Source organism: Panthera pardus, unplaced genomic scaffold (assembly GCF_024362965.1).
Source record: "Panthera pardus isolate Hobbes unplaced genomic scaffold, ASM2436296v1 HiC_scaffold_16, whole genome shotgun sequence".
NCBI classification, from domain to species: domain Eukaryota; kingdom Metazoa; phylum Chordata; class Mammalia; order Carnivora; family Felidae; genus Panthera; species Panthera pardus.
In genome coordinates this window covers 71,804,713-71,824,322 of record NW_026526721.1, presented here as the reverse complement: position 1 = coordinate 71,824,322, position 19,610 = coordinate 71,804,713, and the positions used below count along the sequence as shown (strand labels likewise).

At 37.7% G+C, this 19,610-nt stretch overlaps 1 protein-coding gene and 1 pseudogene across 1 annotated transcript in view; both read right to left on the bottom strand.

Annotated features, from left to right (window-relative positions):
- PAK2 (p21 (RAC1) activated kinase 2) overlaps positions 1-19,610 on the bottom strand; it is a 94,187-nt gene that overhangs the window by 42,306 nt on the left and 32,271 nt on the right. Inside the window, exon 2 of the mRNA XM_019448730.2 lies at positions 8,991-9,198. Coding sequence (XP_019304275.1) covers positions 8,991-9,177 — 187 coding nt within the window. The 5' untranslated portion in view covers positions 9,178-9,198. The remainder of the gene's footprint in view (positions 1-8,990; positions 9,199-19,610) is intronic.
- LOC109266555 (NADH dehydrogenase [ubiquinone] 1 alpha subcomplex subunit 5-like) lies at positions 7,217-8,964 on the bottom strand (annotated as a pseudogene).

Below are 19,610 nucleotides of genomic sequence, written 5' to 3'. Positions count from 1 at the left end.
TGAGTATTCTGAGGTTATGCCCTCTATTTCTCTTTAGAAGACTCTTCAGAAGTCCCTAGATTTCTAACTAAGTATCCTGAATACAGAAGAAATATTTACTAACCAACTATAAACCAATAGTTTACTTTTTATATGACTCTGAATTGATGACAGCAAAATACATAATTTCATGTACTACAAAGTACTTGTTTCTTCTCCTTTAAAAAAAAAGATTTTAAGTAATCTCTACAATCAATATGGGGCTTTATCTCATAACCCCAAGATCAAGAGTTGCACGCTCTTCTGAATGAGCCAGTCAAGTGCCCCTCCTCTTCTTTTAAAAAAATCTGCTTAGAGGGTCGAGTGGGTGGCTCAGTTGGTCAGGCATTCAAGTCAGTTAGGCGTCCAGGTCATGATCTCAGAATTGTTGAGACTGAGTCCCATGTCAAGTTTTGCGCTGACAGTAAGGAGCCTGCCTGGATTCTCACTCTCCCCCCCCTCTCTGCCCCTTTCCTGCTCGTTCCTCCTCCCCTCTTTCTTTCTCTCTCTTTCTCTCTCAAAAAATAAATAAATAAACTAAAAAAAAACTTAAGAAAAAAAAATCTGGTGCCTGAGTGGCTCAGTCAGTGAAGCGTCTGACTCTTGATTTTGGCTCAGGTCACAATCCTAGGGTTGTGGGATTGAGCCTCATATTGGGTTCCGTGCTATGTGTGGAGCCTGCTTAAAACTCTCTCTCCCTCTGCCCCTCTCCCTAGCTTGGACTCTCTGTCTAAAACAAAATAAAGAAAGACATGTAGGAAGAAGATTCCTGGTTCCATTTGTGCCTAAGACCCAGCCATATTTTTTAATTTGAGAATGTTGAGTTTAGAGACACATACTAAAGAAAGTTCCATATGTATTAGGAGTACAGAATAAAAAGTTAAATAAAAACAAGCAGAACTTAAGACATTTACATACATTAATCCACTATAAAAGAAATGACTCAATACCCTAAAAAGCTGTTTAATTCCATTTGTTTTTATATAACACACATACATACATACATGTATTTCCTGTATTTTAGTTGTCTCAGGAAAGGAGAGACTTAAAAAAATATCTAAGAAAAAAAAAAAGATAGTGAAGCATGTTTCAAATCAAACAATGTGCTAGAAGGATATTGTTACATAAACAGAATCATTCCTTTATGACTCTGGAAACCAAGAACTACAAGGACCACCACCACCAACAAAACCCCCCACCATCTTCTATCTACAGATATCCACCAGGCAACTGAATCACTAGATTGGAAGTAATGGATCAGGGAAAGAAACTCTTTTCTCTCAGAAATAAAACCCACAACTTCGTCCTTATAGAACAAAACAAGCAGGCCAGCAGCAACTTTCGGCCAAAAGGTGGGGCCCCTGAGTCATGTGTTACACAGAATGTACTTAAAAAGAGTCATAAGTATGTCACTGCCACATTCTTTAAGGCCACCACCTTTTAGGCTACACTTGAGCTAGAATATAAGGCTCGACACCGCCCCACCCCCCATCTCCTTAAAAGGGAGACTCTTCTATTTCTACTCTAACTGAATCAGTGATTACCCTTTTGTTCCTTTGACCCAGAACAACTTCAAATTAGTGAAACCAACTTTATTTCATGACAAAGAAGAGTATTCTCTAGCAAATAGGAAGACGGGTATGGGCGACTCTTATTAAAGTTAGAATTCAATTTTTGAACCAGAAGGGATATTCACAGTTCCATCATCTTCATCACTGTCCAGAAGTAAAGGTGCATACAGACTGAATAACTAGAAAATTGCCTTGGTTAATAAATACCATACCATTCAACACTAACTAACTGAATAGAGCTTTTAAAAATAAGCCAAGACAGTGGCTCATTGCCATTTTTATTAACAAAACTACAAGACTTGTTAAGCCATTGTTCACCTGGACTACTGCAAAATCCTCCTAACTAGCTTCCAACTTCAGTCTTAGGCCTCCAACAAAACTTATTTTCTATACAGCTACTAGTCTCTCCTATTTCAGACAGAAATGTGTCATGTCTTTCCCATGTTTAAAATTCTGTAATGGTTCCCTAGGAAACAGGATAAAATCTGAGCTCTATAGCATGGAATATAAGGCCCTTTATGACCTGTTCCCTGTCCACCTCTTCAGCTGCTTCTGCTGTCTGTAGTTTCTTCCATACATCATACTAGAATTCTTTCCCTCTCTTTGCTTTAGAGTCATGCTATCTACTCAGCTCCATGAATATGTACTCAGCTTTGTACTCAGCTCCATGAATATGCTATGATCCGTCTGAAACTCTTTTCTAGGCACAGAACACACATTTAACTATCAAAATCTTCCTAATTATTTTCACTTATTCATTCTTTAGTCTTCTTCAGGTCTATTGTCACTTCTTTAGGAAGCCTTCCCAGAGAGGACAGACGTCTTGTACTAATCCTATTACCACTTTCATAGTTTGTAACTTCATGTTATAGTTTTTGGTATGTCATGAGAGCAGGGATACCATCTGCTTTGCTTATCACTATCTCTGATGACTCACAGGGTACACATGATATGTATGTATCAAAATGTGAAGAGATCTGTTCAATCAAGTTGTCATAAAAAGTATAATGTCTAAGGGTGCCGGGTGGCTCAGTCAGTTGAGCGTCTGACTTCAGATCAGGTCATGATCTCACAGTTCGTGAGTTCGAGTCCCACACTGGGCTTGCTGCTGTCGCTTCGGATCCTCTGTTCCCCACCCTCCTCCACTTGCATGGGCTCTCCCCCTCTCAAAAAGGAGTAAACATTTTAGGAAAAAAAAAAAAAAGTAGCAAAAAGTAGAATTTCTAATTTTCTTAACTCTTCCAGTGACACTGATTAACCAATAATGAATCACTGAGAACAGGCCAGGGTTTTGTTTTGTTTTTTTTTAATGAAAACATTAGCTGCCTGTTAGTAAGGACACCAATGAGGGATGTAAATGAATAAAATGAGTACTTCTAGATTAGGACATTAGAGATGGCAAAAATCTTACGGTAATTATGATTTTTTAAAATAAAAATACAATTTTTCCCTTCTAGATTGTTTTCAAGACTAACCACACACTGTAGCCCTCCCCTTCCTGGTCAAATCTCTTTATTTATCATGGAACAAAATCAGTGAGGAATGCCTAAAGATGAAAAGCAATTCAGATAAAACTATGGGAGAGAAACAGCCACTCAGGATGTAGGCAGGAGAATGCCAGTTCAGAAATGTCGGGATTAGTTAAGCAGGTAAGATCTCTGTGTTTACAGAAGCATGATTACGCGTGCGCACACACACACACACACACACACACACACACACACAGGGTTCTCCCTTTTTCCTAACCCTCAAAGTTTCAGGTCACACTAATGTAGGAGGTGACAACTTCTAGGAAGAAACAAAAGTGCAGGGAGGCTGGGTTGGAAAGGGAGGGAAGAACCCTAGAGAATGAGAAGAATTAAGGAGCACCCTACCCTCCAAACAGTCCATCTTTCTTTCTCCTTCTCTCTCTACAACTAGGCTACACAGAGACTGCAGGAGCTCTACTCTTACTTAACAATAAAGCTGAATGCAATTCTTCCCATCTCACTCTACAAATTCAATGCAAATCTAATGAAAACATCAGCAGGTTGTTTTTTAAAAAAAATTTTTTTTAACGTTTTATTTATTCGTGAGAGAGAAACAGAGCATGAGCGAGGGAGGGGCACAGAGAGAGAGACTGGGACACAGAATCCGAAGCAGGCTCCAGGCTCTGAGCTGTCAGCACAGAGACACCCACAAGCAGTGAGATCATGACCTGAGCCAAAGTCAGACGCTCAACCGATGGAGCCACCCAGGCGCCCCTGGTTGTTTTGTTCTTTTTTTTTTAAAGTACGTGATAAACAAATTCTAAAATTTAAAGAGAAGAGCAAAAGGACAAAAGATCATAAAGAAGAACCTGATAGCAGGTTTGCTCTCTCAGGCATTAAGAATTATAAGCTATAATGATTAAGACAGTACAGTATTAGCTCAGGTACAAATAAGCCAATGCAATAAAGTAGACAATAGAGAAACAGACCCTGGCATACTGGGAAACCTGACAGATAAGGGCTAGTATGGCAGGTCAGTGGGGAAATGACAAAAGTTTCAATGAAAGGTTGGGAACACTGGTTCAAAAAAAGTGAAAATGGATCTCTCTTTATACATACCCAAAAACCAAATCCAGACAGTTCAAAGGTTTAAATTATAAAAGGCATACTGTTAAACCTTTAGAAAAATATAAGAAAACATCTTTGACCCATAGTTTGGCAAAGATTTCTTAAAACACAAAAAGCTCATATTTGATAAAGGGATTGATCGATTTAACTACACCAAAATTAGTAACTTCTATTCAACAAAAGATATCACTGAGAGGGTGAAAAGGCAAATCACCACTTGGAAAACTATATTTAATAACATTTAGCTGACAAAGGATTAGTATACAGACAATAAGAAATGTTTATTAATAAAGAAGGAAAAAGCAACTCCACAGAAAAATGGACTGAGGAATATGTAACAGAAAACACAAATAACTGGTAAATTAACATATGAAAAGATAATTTCCCAAGTCTTCAGGGAAATGGAAATTAAACCCACAATGAGATACTATCTCATACTTCCCAAGGTGGCAAAAATTCAAGTCCTGTAAAACAGGAATTTGCAAGGATGTTCAGCAAACATTCATGTTTTGTGGGTAAGAATGAACACTAAAAAGACTTCAGAAAACAATCTGACAAACCTACTCAAGACAAACATGGGAATACCCTGTAACCCTACAATTTTACTCCCAAGTATGCATCTCAGAGCAATTTTTAAATCTTTGGCCAAGACCCACATCAATATGTTTACGTTCTGACCTAATACACACATAACTGAAACAAAAGTTTCATGAATTCATGAAACAAACATTTTTTTTTTTCTTTTTTGTTTTTGAGAGAGGGAGAAAAAGAGAATATCCCAGGCAGTTTCCACATTCAGCACGGAGCCCAATTTGGGACTTCATCCCATGACCCTGGGGTCATGTCTTGAGCCTAAATCAAGAGTAAGACGCTAGGGGCAGCTGAGTGGCTCAGCTGGTTAAGCCTCTGACTTCGTCAGGTCACGATCTCATGGTTCATGAGTTCAAGCCCCAGGTCGGGCTCTGTGCTAACAGCTCAGAGCCTGGAGCCTGCTTCAGATTCTGTGTCTCCCTCTCTCTCTGATCCAGCCCTGCTCGTGCTCTGTCACTCTCTCTCTCGAAAATAAATACTAAAAAAAAAAAAAAAAAAAAAAAAAGAGAGAGAGAGAGAGAGAGAGAGAGAGACACTCAACTGACTGAGCCACCCAGGTGCCCCCATGACACAACTCTTGCACAGTGTGCGACATACTCTGATTATTTCTATTTCATTTAACATTATACCTACTATATAGATTTCACAAGACACTAATGCAGTGGTTCTTAACATTGGATACACATTAGATTCACCAGAGGTATTTAAAAAATTAAAAACAAGAACAAAACTGATGCCCAGGTAAGTCCCTGAAGACTGATTCAATTGGTCTGAGATGGAGCTTGGACATAGATTTATTTTTTTAAGTCCCTCCCCCACCAAAAAGAGATTCTAATAAGCAGTGAGAATCAAGAACTAAACTAATGGGTCACCTGATGCTTAATAAGCACTGCCATAGAGAAATACTTGCACATGCCCTCAAGATTACCCATAGAGCAGCACTGTTCATGAAAACAACCCAGATATCTTTTGATAGGAGACCAGCTAACTAAACTGCCATATATTTATACAGTGTACTAGTATACATCAGTGAAAATGAACAAAACACAGCTGCATATAACAACATCAGCAGTGAAAATGAACTATAGCTACGTATACCAAAATGCATCTCAAAAGCATAAAGTTGAGTGAAAAATGTAAAATGTAAGTCCTGGAAAAATGCATACATTATGATTCCATTTATAAAATGTTCCCAAATAGGCAAGCTTAAACCATATGTTGTTTGGAGATATTATGTTGTAAAACTATAATAAAAAGCAAGGGAAAAAAACTGCATAATTCAAGAGGGTAGATATTGGTGGGAGGTGGAGAAAAGAGAGATTGGGTGTGGCAGATGGGGGCTTCAGAGGTATTGATAAAATTCTAGGCTGGGTTATGTAAAGTTCTAGGCTGGGGAGATAAAAATGGTGTATAATGTGATATGGTGATATAACGATTATGGCTTTCACAGGTGTACCCACTGGTCAAAACTGTACAGTTAATTTCTGTACATTTCAATCTATGTAAATTTTCATTGATTATGTATTCTTAACTCTCAAGTAAAATGTGTATTATTTTTTCATTTAATATTCAGTTACCATTCAATTTACAGCTCTGTAAGGGGAGAAATATATTGGAAAAAAAGACAATTCTCTCATTCTGAAAATTCTGGATTTTGCTTTGCAATAAGGGATAGCAACACACACACATGCATACAAACACACACAAAAGTACTATCTTCGAAGTTAAAAATATCAAGCTTAAGTATTTAGAAATGACAGGGTCTAGGAAGGAAGGGTGAGGACACATGAAAAGTAATTTACGCCAACTGTTTCTTTCCTTGAATAGTATTTATCTTCAGTTTTATACCCAACTGCACTCATACTCGAAACTTAGTGAAAACTACCAGTCATTCTACTTTGAAGTTACAACCCTATGACAAAAATGTTCTGAATATAAGCCTATCCACCATATCAGATAAATTTTAAACTTTTGCTGTCTCTTCTTTTACATAAATTCAATCTCTATCCTGATGTACTTTGGTTGATCAAGAAAGCTAAAGGCTAAGGAACACAAAGCTAACTTCTTTAAATGAGACAAAAGGAAAAGTTTTTCCAATTACCACTGCAAATAAGAAATCTTTCTTTGAAATACCAAATCAATTTCTTCACCTTATCATTTGATGGTTTTTACTCTTACTACTTCACTTCAGTGACCTATAAATCTGTCTAAAAAATAATAATTAAATTCCTTTCCTGTTTTTTTTCAGGATAAAAAACATTAAATGATATAAAAACACTAAAATGACTTCACATTTTGATTATGACCTCTGCATTGAAAATCTATAGGAATTTTTCCAATTAACTTTCAAATCTGTTAACCTGTTAAAAAAATAAATAACAACAACCCCCCCCCAAAAACATCTTTGAAATAACTCAAGTGAATGCTTTACATAAAAAAATGGAGTCACAAATCCCTATTACCATAGTCATCAATTTTAACAAGTCTCCTAAATATGTCCTGTATGTTTTCTTGATTTTAAGATGTCAATAATATGGAAACATTAATATAACAGAAAGTTTAATTGTATTAGCTCCCCATCAACACAACAGTCATTTAATGATGATTATACTGGCCATTTCCATTGGTTGGCAGGAGGCTCTTCCACTAAAAGCTCCCATAGTTTCCACTGTATCATTTTTCTTGCCAGACTTAGTTCATTTTCAGCCTGAAGAATCACCTCTTCTGGTTGGCCACCCTTAAGTTGGTCTTCTAATTTCTTAACATCTGGTTACACTTTAACCATACTCAACTTCTCATTTGTAATCTGTTCTGTATACTTTCTATTGCTGCATTTTTAGGAATTTGCTCAAGAACATCAAGAATCGTTGTGTACAATATTCTTAGCCTCTTGTGTGGACTTACACAAAGCCAAAACCACAAGGCCAGTAGTCTTCTTCAGCAAACCTACCATGGCCACGCCAACAGGCCCTGTATATTTATTATTATATACAAAGCACTACTCCTCTTCCATTTGGATTTCCTTCACCATGTTAACTTGGCTATCTATGAGTGGAAATATATCCTTATCTACACTTATATCTATTAGTAGCTATCAGAGCCATATAGCCATGCTTAATGTAATTAAATAAACTAATCCCTAATTCTTACTCTAAAACCCATTACCAGTCCATAATGCCTATCTAATTCTAAAATCCAAAAAGCTCTGAAAACCACAAGTTCTTTCCTGAGGCTTGGCACCAAAACAAATTTAGTGACTTCAATTTATAGGAGATGACTATTTATAGTTTTTATCCCAGCTTGTGTGACTAGGCCAGTGGTTGTTAACTGGAGGTGATTTTGCTCCACAGAGGATATGTAGCAATGTCTGGAGACATTTTTAGTTGTCATAGCTGGGTGGGAGGTGCTACTGACATCTAGTTGGTAAAAGCTAGGAATGGCTTATAGGATGTTCTATAATGCACAAGATCAATCCCTGCATCAAAGTTATTTGGCCCCCAAATGTCAATCTTACTGAGATTGACAAACCTTGGACCAGACTCATGTTTGCAGAAGACACATTAATGTACTAATCACGGAGTGCTGCCTTGGAGGGCATTAACAGAATACAAGATTAAAAAATAGTACTAAGTATTACTACTACTGAAAAATCACAAACTCTCTCAATGAGTTCTTTCTCAAATCTCCAAATCTCATTCACGTTGGGAAGCTCATGTCTTAGAAAATGAAGGAGAGGATTAGAGAAATTCATTTGATATACCAAGTATATGAGTAAAAACTTAGTTTTATTCTTTATTATCAGAGTTAAGAGAAACTAGCCTTTCTAATAGTGCCTATATACCACCATCAATTGTTTTCTTAGATTTGTTATTGTTCTCACCATAAAATATCAACTTATTATTATAATTTAATTAAAAAGATACCATAATTGAGAAAAAAAAAGATATCAAAATCGGTAACATAAAATACAACTGAGACTCGTCAGGCACCTTGGTGGCTTAGTTGGTTGAGCATCTGATGTCAGCTCAGGTCAGGATCTCACAGTTCATGGGTTTAAGCACCACGTTGGGCTCAGAGCCTGCTTTGGATTCTCTGTTTCCCTCTCTCTCTCTGCCTAATCCCCCAACACTCTCTCTCTCTCTCTCTCAAAAATAAACATTAAAAAAAAATTATAATAATAACCGAGACTCTTGAAGCCACAATAGCTATTTACCTTTCTCTGTGCCTGAGAATATAGAGATGATTTTATTCCTGGGCTTTTTTTCCTCTGGAACAGAGGGCAAAGGTTTCAAACTGTGATTGGCTGACAAAGGGTCTTTGCCTCCACTGCTAAAAATGGTACTGCTCATTCGCACAGGAGGTGCTGGAGGCTTGTCTTCCAGTTCTCCGTTATCAGACATGATTCGGAATTATGATGTGGCCTGAAATAGATAGGCAAAAATCATACAGTCAATAACAAAGTAAAAAATAGTACAGACAAGCAGAAACAGTAATAATTGTCCTCTTTTCAACTGTGAATTAGAAAATGTTATCCATTTAGAGTGAAGTTTGCGACGAAACTGGTTATTAATATAGGTAATCTCCCGTAACAAAGGTGGTAAATGGTTAGCTGAGAGAATGTTTGAAAAGCCATGTCCAGTTAAGAGGACTAGGGTAAGTTTTGGGAAAGCATGACGATAATAACGTCTCAAAAGATATTCACCTAATCAGTTGATTCTAAGAGTAAATATTCCAATGAAAAGACAGACAACATGAAGTCTTAAAAAAAGAGAATTCCAAAGAGGAAGATTATGTTCTAACCAGCCAAAGGATAGGTGCCTGACAGGTCCATTTCTGTAGCAAAGATAGAATGCTTGCTGTTAAATATATCAACCAACACCACTCCTTACAAAGAATCTGAGTCCATGCTTCCCTAGCCTTGTGATTACAACTTAGCCTTCATATAAACTCTCCTAAAGGATGAGAATGTGCCACTGATGTAATATATGGTTTCTTTGAAAATGTGACGTTCTAACTACATGTGTTAGTCTCTTGCAAGCTTTGCAGACAGTTCCATAGAACTTGATCTAGTTCAAAAGTAAATCTAGATTTTGGCTCAAAACCAGAGTATGGCCAAATCTCAAGTTTCTGTCATCATGTGATGTCCTGTCCAGGCAGTCAAGTAACCCCTCTTAATCCACATGACTAATTCAGTGGAAAACGTCAACCTTGTTTATATATATAAATATTAATATCACATAAACCTTATTTACATACATATTTACATATATATTTATATATTTTAGTCCTTTTACAAAAAGTAGATTATACACATTTAAAGTCAGCAGTAAAGGGGAGGGTATGCCTAACTTCCAGATGAGGTCTGATACAAAAGTATATATTAGGAAACAACACATCTCCTCACTAAACAAGATTTCAATTGGTAATTAGATCCTGATTTTATTATAGCTACTTATTGCATTTAAGTGAATAAAATTTTGTATATATACAATGTAAAGAATACCAACTATAGTTAGATAAAATTAAAAATGAATAAAAAATTTCTTTTATTTGAGAGAGAGAGCACACACACAAGTGGAGTAGAGGGGCAGGCAGAGAGAGAGAGAGAGAGAGAGAGAGAGAGAGAATAGTTTAAATAATTTTTTTAAGTTTATTTATTTTGAGAGAGAGAGCGTGAGTAGGGGAGGGGGGGCGAGAGGGGGGGGGGGAGAGAGAGAGAGAGAGAGAAGGAGAGAGAGAGGGAGGGAGGGAGGGAGGGAGGGAGGGAGAGGGAGAGAGAGGGAATCCCAAGCAGGCTTTGCAGAGTCAGCACAGAACCCAATGTAGGGTTCAAATTCAAGACACTGTGAGATCATGACCTGAGTGGAAATCAAGAGTCTGGACGCTTAACCGACTGAGACACCCAGGCACCCCCAAAACCACTGTGTATTTTGTCTTCCATAATGACAATTACTTTTCAGCCTACAAAAGAGGAAGAAGGAGAGGCTGTAAAGGGGGAAAATAAACTTTTCTGGGGATAACTAGCTAGAGAATGGCTGGGAGAAGAGGGTAAAAAAAGATCTGTGTGTGTGAGAAAGACTTCCTGAATTGAAATCAATATTGGTGGTCAAAAGAAGAAATGGGGGTGGAATCTAAGAATGTCACGCAGATGACCTAGTCAGATGATTCTTCCAAACCAAGTGATCACAACATGTGGGGTTTGTTCTGCTTTGGAGTGAGATGCAACTGGCTGTTAAGCGTGGACTGTCAGGTGTGCATCACAAGAGAGGACTTATCTGTTGCTAGAAATGGAAGAAAGATAAGGCTTAGGAACAACACTTGGAAGATTACTTGAGAACCTGATAAATCAAGACAGATGTTTATCTCTTATGTGACCATAACATCAAGGCAAAACAGAATGACTTTATAGCAGCTCACTTTCATCTTAATCACCACTTAAAACAGACATGGCACATTCAGATTCTGGTTACACTGTAAATGCTTCATATTTGTGCATATTTAAAAATTAGGATAATATAACAAAATCTCAAAATACATTTGCATGCATTTCAAGAAAGAAATGTACCAAAATATTAACAGTAGTTAATTGTGGCTAACAAGTAATTTTTAGCTTGATTACAACCATCACAACTGTGGTTAAAAAAAAAAAATCAATATAAAACAGGGCTTAATAATTATTTAGGGTGAGATGACTATCAACTGTATCCTTAAGACTGGCTCACAGACTTGGGGGGCCTGGGTGGTTCAGTAGGTTAAGTAAGTGTCCGACTTCAGCTCAGGTCATGATCTCATGGTTCATGAGTTCGAGCCCCGCATCGGGCTCTGTGCTGACAGCTCAGAGCCTGGAGCCTGCTTAGCCTGGAGCCTGCTTCAGATTCTGTGTCTCCCTCTCTCTCTGTCCCACCCTTGCTTGTGCTCTCTCAAAAATGAGTAAAATTAAAAAAAAAAAAAAAAAAAAAAGACTGGTTCACAGATGGAACATGACTAGAAACTGCCAGTGCACCTTCAGCTGCATGCTGTCCAAAGTTATGATTAAAAGCATGGGTTGAGGAATCAGATTCCCTCAGTCGGAATCCTGGTTTCACCATTTATTTAAGTGTGTGACCTTGGGCAAATTAAATTACTTAACTGTAGTCAGGGATCCTTGAAGAAACGGCTGGTTCTAGGCCTGGGACAGGGAAAATAAGGATGAGCCTAGAGTATCTTATATTGTCAGAAGGTAAAAAAGTACTTAAAAAGGATAAGGACACAGGAAAGAGTTCCCAAAAGCCAATACTGGAATGAATGGAGCAGAAAAATAAAGTAGCATTATATTTAACCCAAAGTAAAAAATAAATATATACAGTTCATATCAGTACAAATGAATAAATAAAATGGTGGGGTGCCAAATCTTCCTTATAAAAGAATTCCAAATAATAATTGTAGCTACATCCCCTCCTAGGAGTTGGAACTTAACTTCCTTCCCCACTTGAATATATGCTGGATCTAGTGACTCATTTCCAAGAGGCAGAGTATAGAAAGGGAAAAATAACTTCATGGTGGAAAAATGTGGCAAACACTGCATTAACCAAGTGATCAAGGTTAACATCTCCAGTAATAAGTTATGCTGACGTCACACACCACCTGATTGAATGTGATGAGAAACCTACTTTACCTCTATGGTATTCTTCCTCAAATTCCATAACCCCAGTCTAACTATGGGAAAACATCAGATAAACCCAAACTGAGGGACATTCTACAAAAATTCCTGACCAATACTCCTTAAAGGGGCACCAGGGTGGCTCAGTTGGTTAAGCATCCAACTTGGGCATAGGTAACGATCTCGTGGTTTGTGGTTCCAGCCCCACGTCAGGCTCTGTGGTGACAGCTTGGAACCTGGAACCTGCTTCAGATTCTCTGTGTCTCCCTCTCTCTCTGCCCCACCCCTGCTTGTACTCTGTCTCTCTCTCTCTCTCATTATAAACATTAAAAAAATAAAAATTAAAAAAAAAAACTATCAAAGACATGAAAAACAAAGAAAAACTGAGAAATTGTTCACAGAGCAGAGGAGTCTAAAGAGACATGACAATGTTATATTCTGTAGCAAAAAAAGGACATTAGTGGAAAAACTGGTGAAATACCAATAAAACCTAGAATTTAGTTAACAGTAATGTACCAATGTTGGCTTCTTTGCTTTGACAGACATTTTAAGGTTTGTGTTAACATTAGAAGATAGGTGATAGGTATACAGGAAATCTACTATCTCTGCAAATCTGAAATTATTCCACAATAAAAAGTCTATTTCAAAATGAATTATGTAATAAGTTCCTTTAAAAGTTATAGAATTATCTACAATATGACCTAGCAATTCCACTCCCAGTATATACCTAAGAGAACTGAAAACATATGTCCACAAATAAGTTGCATATGAATGTTCATAGCATTATTCATAATAGCCAAAAGATTAAAAAAAACACCCAAAATATCCATCAACAAATGGACAGATAAAATGTAGCATATCTATACAATGGAATATTTGGCCACGGAAAGGAGTGAAGTACTAATACCGGCTACAACGTGGCTGGACCTTTAAAACATAAGTGGAAAAAGAAAGACACAAGAAGACCACATACTGTATGATACCATTTATATGAAATGTCAAGAACATGCAAATATTTCCACAAAGACAGCAGGTGATTAGTGGTCACTAAGAGGTGAACGGAATGGGATGTGACTACTAATGGGTATGGCGTTTCTTTCTGAACGCCATTTCATGAAAATGTTCTGGAATTAGACATCAGAATTGCACAACCTTTTTAATATCTTAAAACCACTTAATTGCACAGTTTAAAATGGTAAGTTTCAGCTATGTGAATATCTATCTCAAATTAAAAAAAAATTTTTTTTAATGATTTATTTTTGAGAGACAGAGCACGAGTGGGGGAGGAGCAGAGAGAGAGGGAGACAGAGTCCGATGCGGGGCTTGAACTCAAGAACCATGAAATCATGACCTGAGCCGAAGTCGGATGCTTAACCTACTGAGCCACCCAGGCACCCCGCTACATAAAATACTTTAAAAGTGAACTTAAAAGTAAAGACACAGGGGTGCTTGGGTGGCTCAGTTAAGCCTCTGACTCTTGATTTCAGCTCAGGTCATGATCTCACGGTCATGAGATCAAGCCCTGGGGCGGGCTCCATGCTGAGCATGGGGCCTGCTTGAGATTCCTGCCCCCCTTCCCCAGATAAAAACAAAAACAAAAACAAAAATAAAATAAGAGAGGGGCACCTGGGTGGCTCAGTCGGTTAAGCGCCGACGTCAGCTCAGGTCATGATCTCGCAGTTTGTGGGTTTGAGACCCGCATTGGACTCTGTGCTGACAGCTTAGAGCCTGGAGCCTGCTTTGGATGCTGTGCCTCTCTCTCTCTCTCTGCCCCTCCCCAATTCATGCTCTGTCTCTGTCTCTCAAAAATGAATAAAAGTTAAAAAAACTTTTTAAAAAAATAAAAAATGAGATACAACAAAATTAAACATTTTATTGATTTCATGAAGTACATTTTTTAAAAATTTTATCTATCTAAGTTTACATCGAAGTTAGTTAGCATGTAGTGCGCAATAATGATTTCAGGAGTAGATTCCAGTGCATCCCCTGTGTATAACAGCCAGTGCTCATCCCAACAATTGTCTTCCTTAATGCCCCTTACCCATTTAGCCCATCCCCCCACCCACAACCCTTCCAGCAACCCTGTTTGTTCTCTGTATTTAAGAGTCTCCTAAGGAGTGAAGTACTAATACCGGCTACAACGTGGCTGGACCTTTAAAACATAAGTGGAAAAAGAAAGACACAAGAAGACCACATACTGTATGATACCATTTATATGAAATGTCAAGAACATGCAAATATTTCCACAAAGACAGCAGGTGATTAGTGGTCACTAAGAGGTGAACCCTCCCTCCAGGGAGGGTTTTGTCACCCTCCCTGTTTTTATATTATTTTTGCTTCCCTTCCCTTATGTTCATCTGTTTTGTATCTTAAATTCCACACGAGTGAAGTCATATATTTGTCTTTCTCTAATTTCACTTAGCATAATACCCTCCAGTTCATCCTACGTAGTTGCAAACGCGAAGTACATTCTTAAATGAAACTGGTTTTAAAGAAAAAACAAAAAAAAAACCCTCCAAGTGTATGGCCACTGCCTCGATTTGTGCCAAAATATAGGCTGTTTTACCTGCCAGCACTGCAAGTGTCAACAGTATGAAAGGCAAAGAGTATCTTAGTATTATTATGAAAATAGGTTTTGACTTCATAAACCCCAGTGGTACCACGCACCACATTGAGAACTGCTGCTTTAAAGTATATCCCAGCTCTACACTTCACCCTCATACGCCAATTATTGTTTTACTGAGGTGGCAAAAGACACATATTTATTCATTCTTTCAAAACACAGCCTTTCCATATACAGTACTTTGTTCACCCAAAAAATTTTCTTTACTGCTCTATTTTAATATACTGCACAGTAGCTTTTTAATTTGCTGCATACATTCAGTCCAATAGAACTAAAGAGGAGCTAATAGATTATTTGTTTCACAACATTCTTCTTGGTGATTATACATTACAGGTAAAGTTGAATTAGCTATCTCAAGGAAATCCCAATTAACATGATGTTATTACCTTACAGGCAACACATGTCTAAATAAACCCCCAAATTTAACATTAAACGTATGGGTCACAGATATCCTTAATGAAATTACTCAAGATGACAAATATGACAGCAACAATTCTAATATGCCTCATAAGTGATTAGATCTTAGTAAATACAAGCATGACAATCCTTGATACTATGACATCAGCTTAGCTGAGGACTTCATCACTTCATCTCAAGATTTCTCTAACCAGTATCTATGTCTTCAACTGCTGCTCAGAGGAAGAGGTTAGAAGCTTTAACCAGCTTCCTAAAGAGTTTCCATGCATTCAGGTTTTACTTAGAGCTACCTATAAGCAACAGACTGAGGACTAAACTCTGATATTTAGGGACATTTACTACTGAATTGATCTGATATCATGAATGCACCACATAAATCATATGCCTCATTTTACCCAAATACACCAAAGAATTTTCTGGCCTAACTCATCTTTGTGTATAAATTTCTCCATTCTTAAACTTTCTTCACTATTTTCTGTATCTAACCAAATCTTTCAATGTTCAGCAAGAATTATTTCCTATGTAAGATCATTCCTGTCTATCCTTGTTCAAAATGATCCTTCAAATCCTCTGAACAAGACTGACCCCCCCCCCCACCTCCACACAGGCCCCTCACATCCTCTGAATACAAGTTACACAGGAAAACTAATTCAGAGAGTAATAAAGCTGGATTAGAATTTACCTGGTCCATCTTTCTTTCTTTCTTTCTTTTTTTTTTTTTTTAACATTTATTTTTGAGACAGAGAGAGACAGAGCATGAATGGGGGGAGAGCCAGAGAGAAAGGGAGACACACAATCCGAAGCAGGTTCTAGGCTCTGAGCGGTCAGCACAGAGCCTGATGCGGGGCTCGAACTCACAGAGTGCGAGATCATGACCTGAGCCGAAGTTGGACGCTTAACCGACTGAGCCACCCAGGCGCCCCTCTTCCTTATTTTATATGCGAAGGACCAACAGCCACCAAAATAAGTAGGCTGAATTTAATTACTAACAAACTAAGACCAGAATTCAAGGTCAGTAACAACTCAATCTCACATTGTTGTTTTTTTCTTAATCATGTTAATATATTGGATCACTCTCAGGGTATCTGGCTGGCTAAGTCGGTGGAGCATAGGACTTTTGATCTCCAGGTTGTAAATTTGAGCCCCATGTTGGGTGTAAAGATTTTTTTTAAGACTTTATGATTTTTTTATGTCATCTCTACACCCAACGTGGGGCTTGAACTCACAATCACGAAATCAAGAGTCACAAGTTCCACCAAGTCAGCCAAGCACCCCTAGAGATTACTTAAAAATAAAACCTTTAAAGGACTCTGGCAATGAGTTACAACTGTGCATCCTTAATTATTCTTTTAGGTATCTTTCCTGCTCAAGACTTCAAGCAATTGAAAGGCACCACCACCACTATTATTATATATTGTACTGTCTCCTTTAATCTTTAACACAGATCCTTGCATGTATTAAGGCATTAATGTTTAACACAGATCCTTGTATGTATTAAGACAGTAATAGTTACTGATTTAAGGTACTATATACTCTGTCACCAGAGGAAATATTCTTACCAAATTTATTAGTTCTCTATCAAAAAGCATTTCACTACACAACATATAAACTACCCTATATTAACAAAAATATCTTTGGAAAGATTTACACTTTTCCTCTAATAGCTAATTCATGGCGTTAGTCTTTAATCCTTTTCCATAAAACAATGTTATTTTTTTCTGTGCGTTGCTTCTACTGATGGTGTCAAATGCCTAAAAAGTGCTAAGTGACGATGTGATAAGGTTCTTTACATCTTATATTTTAGCCAGAAACAATATAAAAACAATTCATGATAAAATTCTGATTTACCAGTGTTTTGCTCCATCATTACCCAAAAATGTTTTCTTAAAAAAAAATGATAATAATGCCTCTCTCTAAATCTGTTCACTTTTTGCTACTTTTCAGTGAAAAACAAGTAGGCGAAACAAAAAGCCCCAAAACACACTGTACTCTTCTAACAGGCCCATTGTTTAATTGTGACACGACTTAAAAACAAACAATTCCTCAATTGTCTACTGAAGGAGACCAGGGGAAGCTAAATATACGACAGAAATGAAAAAAAGGAGTGGTGTCTGGAACTAGTCAGTCTTAACTAGCAAAAATCGTTAATTTTTTTATAATCTAACTTGGATCAACTATGGTACTTAATGTACAAACCATACACTACTAAAAAATGATTTGAAAAGCACAACTTGCTTTATATTTTTTACTTACATTTTATATAAATAACAAATGAATCTTAAGTTTTCAGTACCTTAAAAATAAAATCTAACACTATTTTTTTTTTAATTTTTTTTTTCAACGTTTTTTATTTATTTTTGGGACAGAGAGAGACAAAGCATGAACGGGGGAGGGGCAGTGAGAGAGGGAGACACAGAATCGGAAACAGGCTCCAGGCTCCGAGCCATCAGCCCAGAGCCTGACGCGGGGCTCGAACTCAGCCCAGAGCCTGACGTGGGGCTCGAACTCACGGACCGCGAGATCGCCGCTCAACCGACTGCGCCACCCAGGCGCCCCGAAATCTAACACTATTTGATAGACTTCTAGCAATCTCTCAATAAGCTATAAGAGCTCCCAAAACACTGGCCTCTCCTCCCTTCCCACCTCACAAAAGCTTCAAAAGCTTTTGAGAGAGAAAGTATCGATTAAAAATATCACTAATCACCTCAAATGTACAACACACGCTATGGAAGGCAAGTTCACAAATTAAAAGGAAAGGAGTGTTTTTATTTGGTGGCAATGGCCATAACATCAGGTCTGTTAGTAGCAAAGCCAGAAAGGAAAAGGAAAGTGGGGAAGAGATACAGAAGACAACTGGGGCACTGGAAAAGAATAAAGAAGTGTAAAGAAACTCTGATTCAAACTCAAATAAATGAAGGAGTGGATAATATATCAAATCTATAAAAATGTAAGGATAGGCTAGTTAAGATGAAAAGGATGTTTCCATAGAGCCCAAAGCAAAGTGAAACCAAGAACAAAGAGTAAGCAAGTTACCAATCCATTTATTCTTGAAGGATTTTTGACTAACCCTTGGAGACCTTAAATTTCCACTTTGATGGCTGTCACAGGGGACAGGTGATAAAGCCAAGTCTGCCTGAATTGAAAAATCTAATAGCAGCCCCTTCCACACAAGACCAGGACCTAAAAAGTATAACCTGTTCAAGAGTAAATCAGGAATGAATCCCTCTGGGCCAAACGGAACAAGAAAACCTTCAGTATTTTGAGTCCAGTGATACTGTGGAGTGGGGGCTGGGGGTGAGGATCTCTGAGAAATCCTAACAACAAAATGTACGTTTTTTGGTATGAATTCATCCCACCTCTGAGGTCCCCCAAATTCCCAAATAGGGAACTGAATTCCCAAATAGGTTTAACTGAATATGGTCATGCTAGTGAATGGTAAAATCAAACGACAAGAACTTTAGATCTTTTTGGGTACTACTCAGATCTCAAATAATACCCAAAGATAAAATTCTAAGGAAAAGGAACATCTCATAGTGAAAATTCAGAAAATGAAACAAAGCACCATGACAGAACTAGCCAAAACAGACTGGTGAAATAGATGTAGAATGATTTGACACAGAATATGTATTAGAAGTTTGAAAAAAAAGCAAATATGAAAAACCACCATACAAAACTTTTGGAAAGGGGCACCTGAATGATTCAGTCAGTTAAGTGTCCAACTTTGGCTCAGGCCATGAACTCATGATTCGGGAGTTCGAATCCTTCAACAGGCACTGTCGGTGCAGAGCCTGCTTCGGATTCTCTCCCCCCCCCCCCCCCCGCCCTTCCCTGTTCACCTCCCCCATTCTGTTTCTCTCAACCTCAAATTTAAAAACTTAAAAAAAAAACCATAATACCTGAATATTTGAATTTGACATTTGAAGTAAAAAAGAGTGCAGACTTAGTGGAAGGAAGAATTAGTGAACTGGGTGAGGTAGGTCTCTTTAGAAAGTAACTAGAATGCTGCATAGACACAAAGAGAAAATATGAAAGAAAAGTAAGATGAGTAGGTTGGATGACCTAAGATATAACTATTTGGAGTTTCAGAAGAAAGGACATAATGAATGAAGGAATGGTTTACCAGATAAATTAGTAGCTGAGAAATTTCTAGAAGT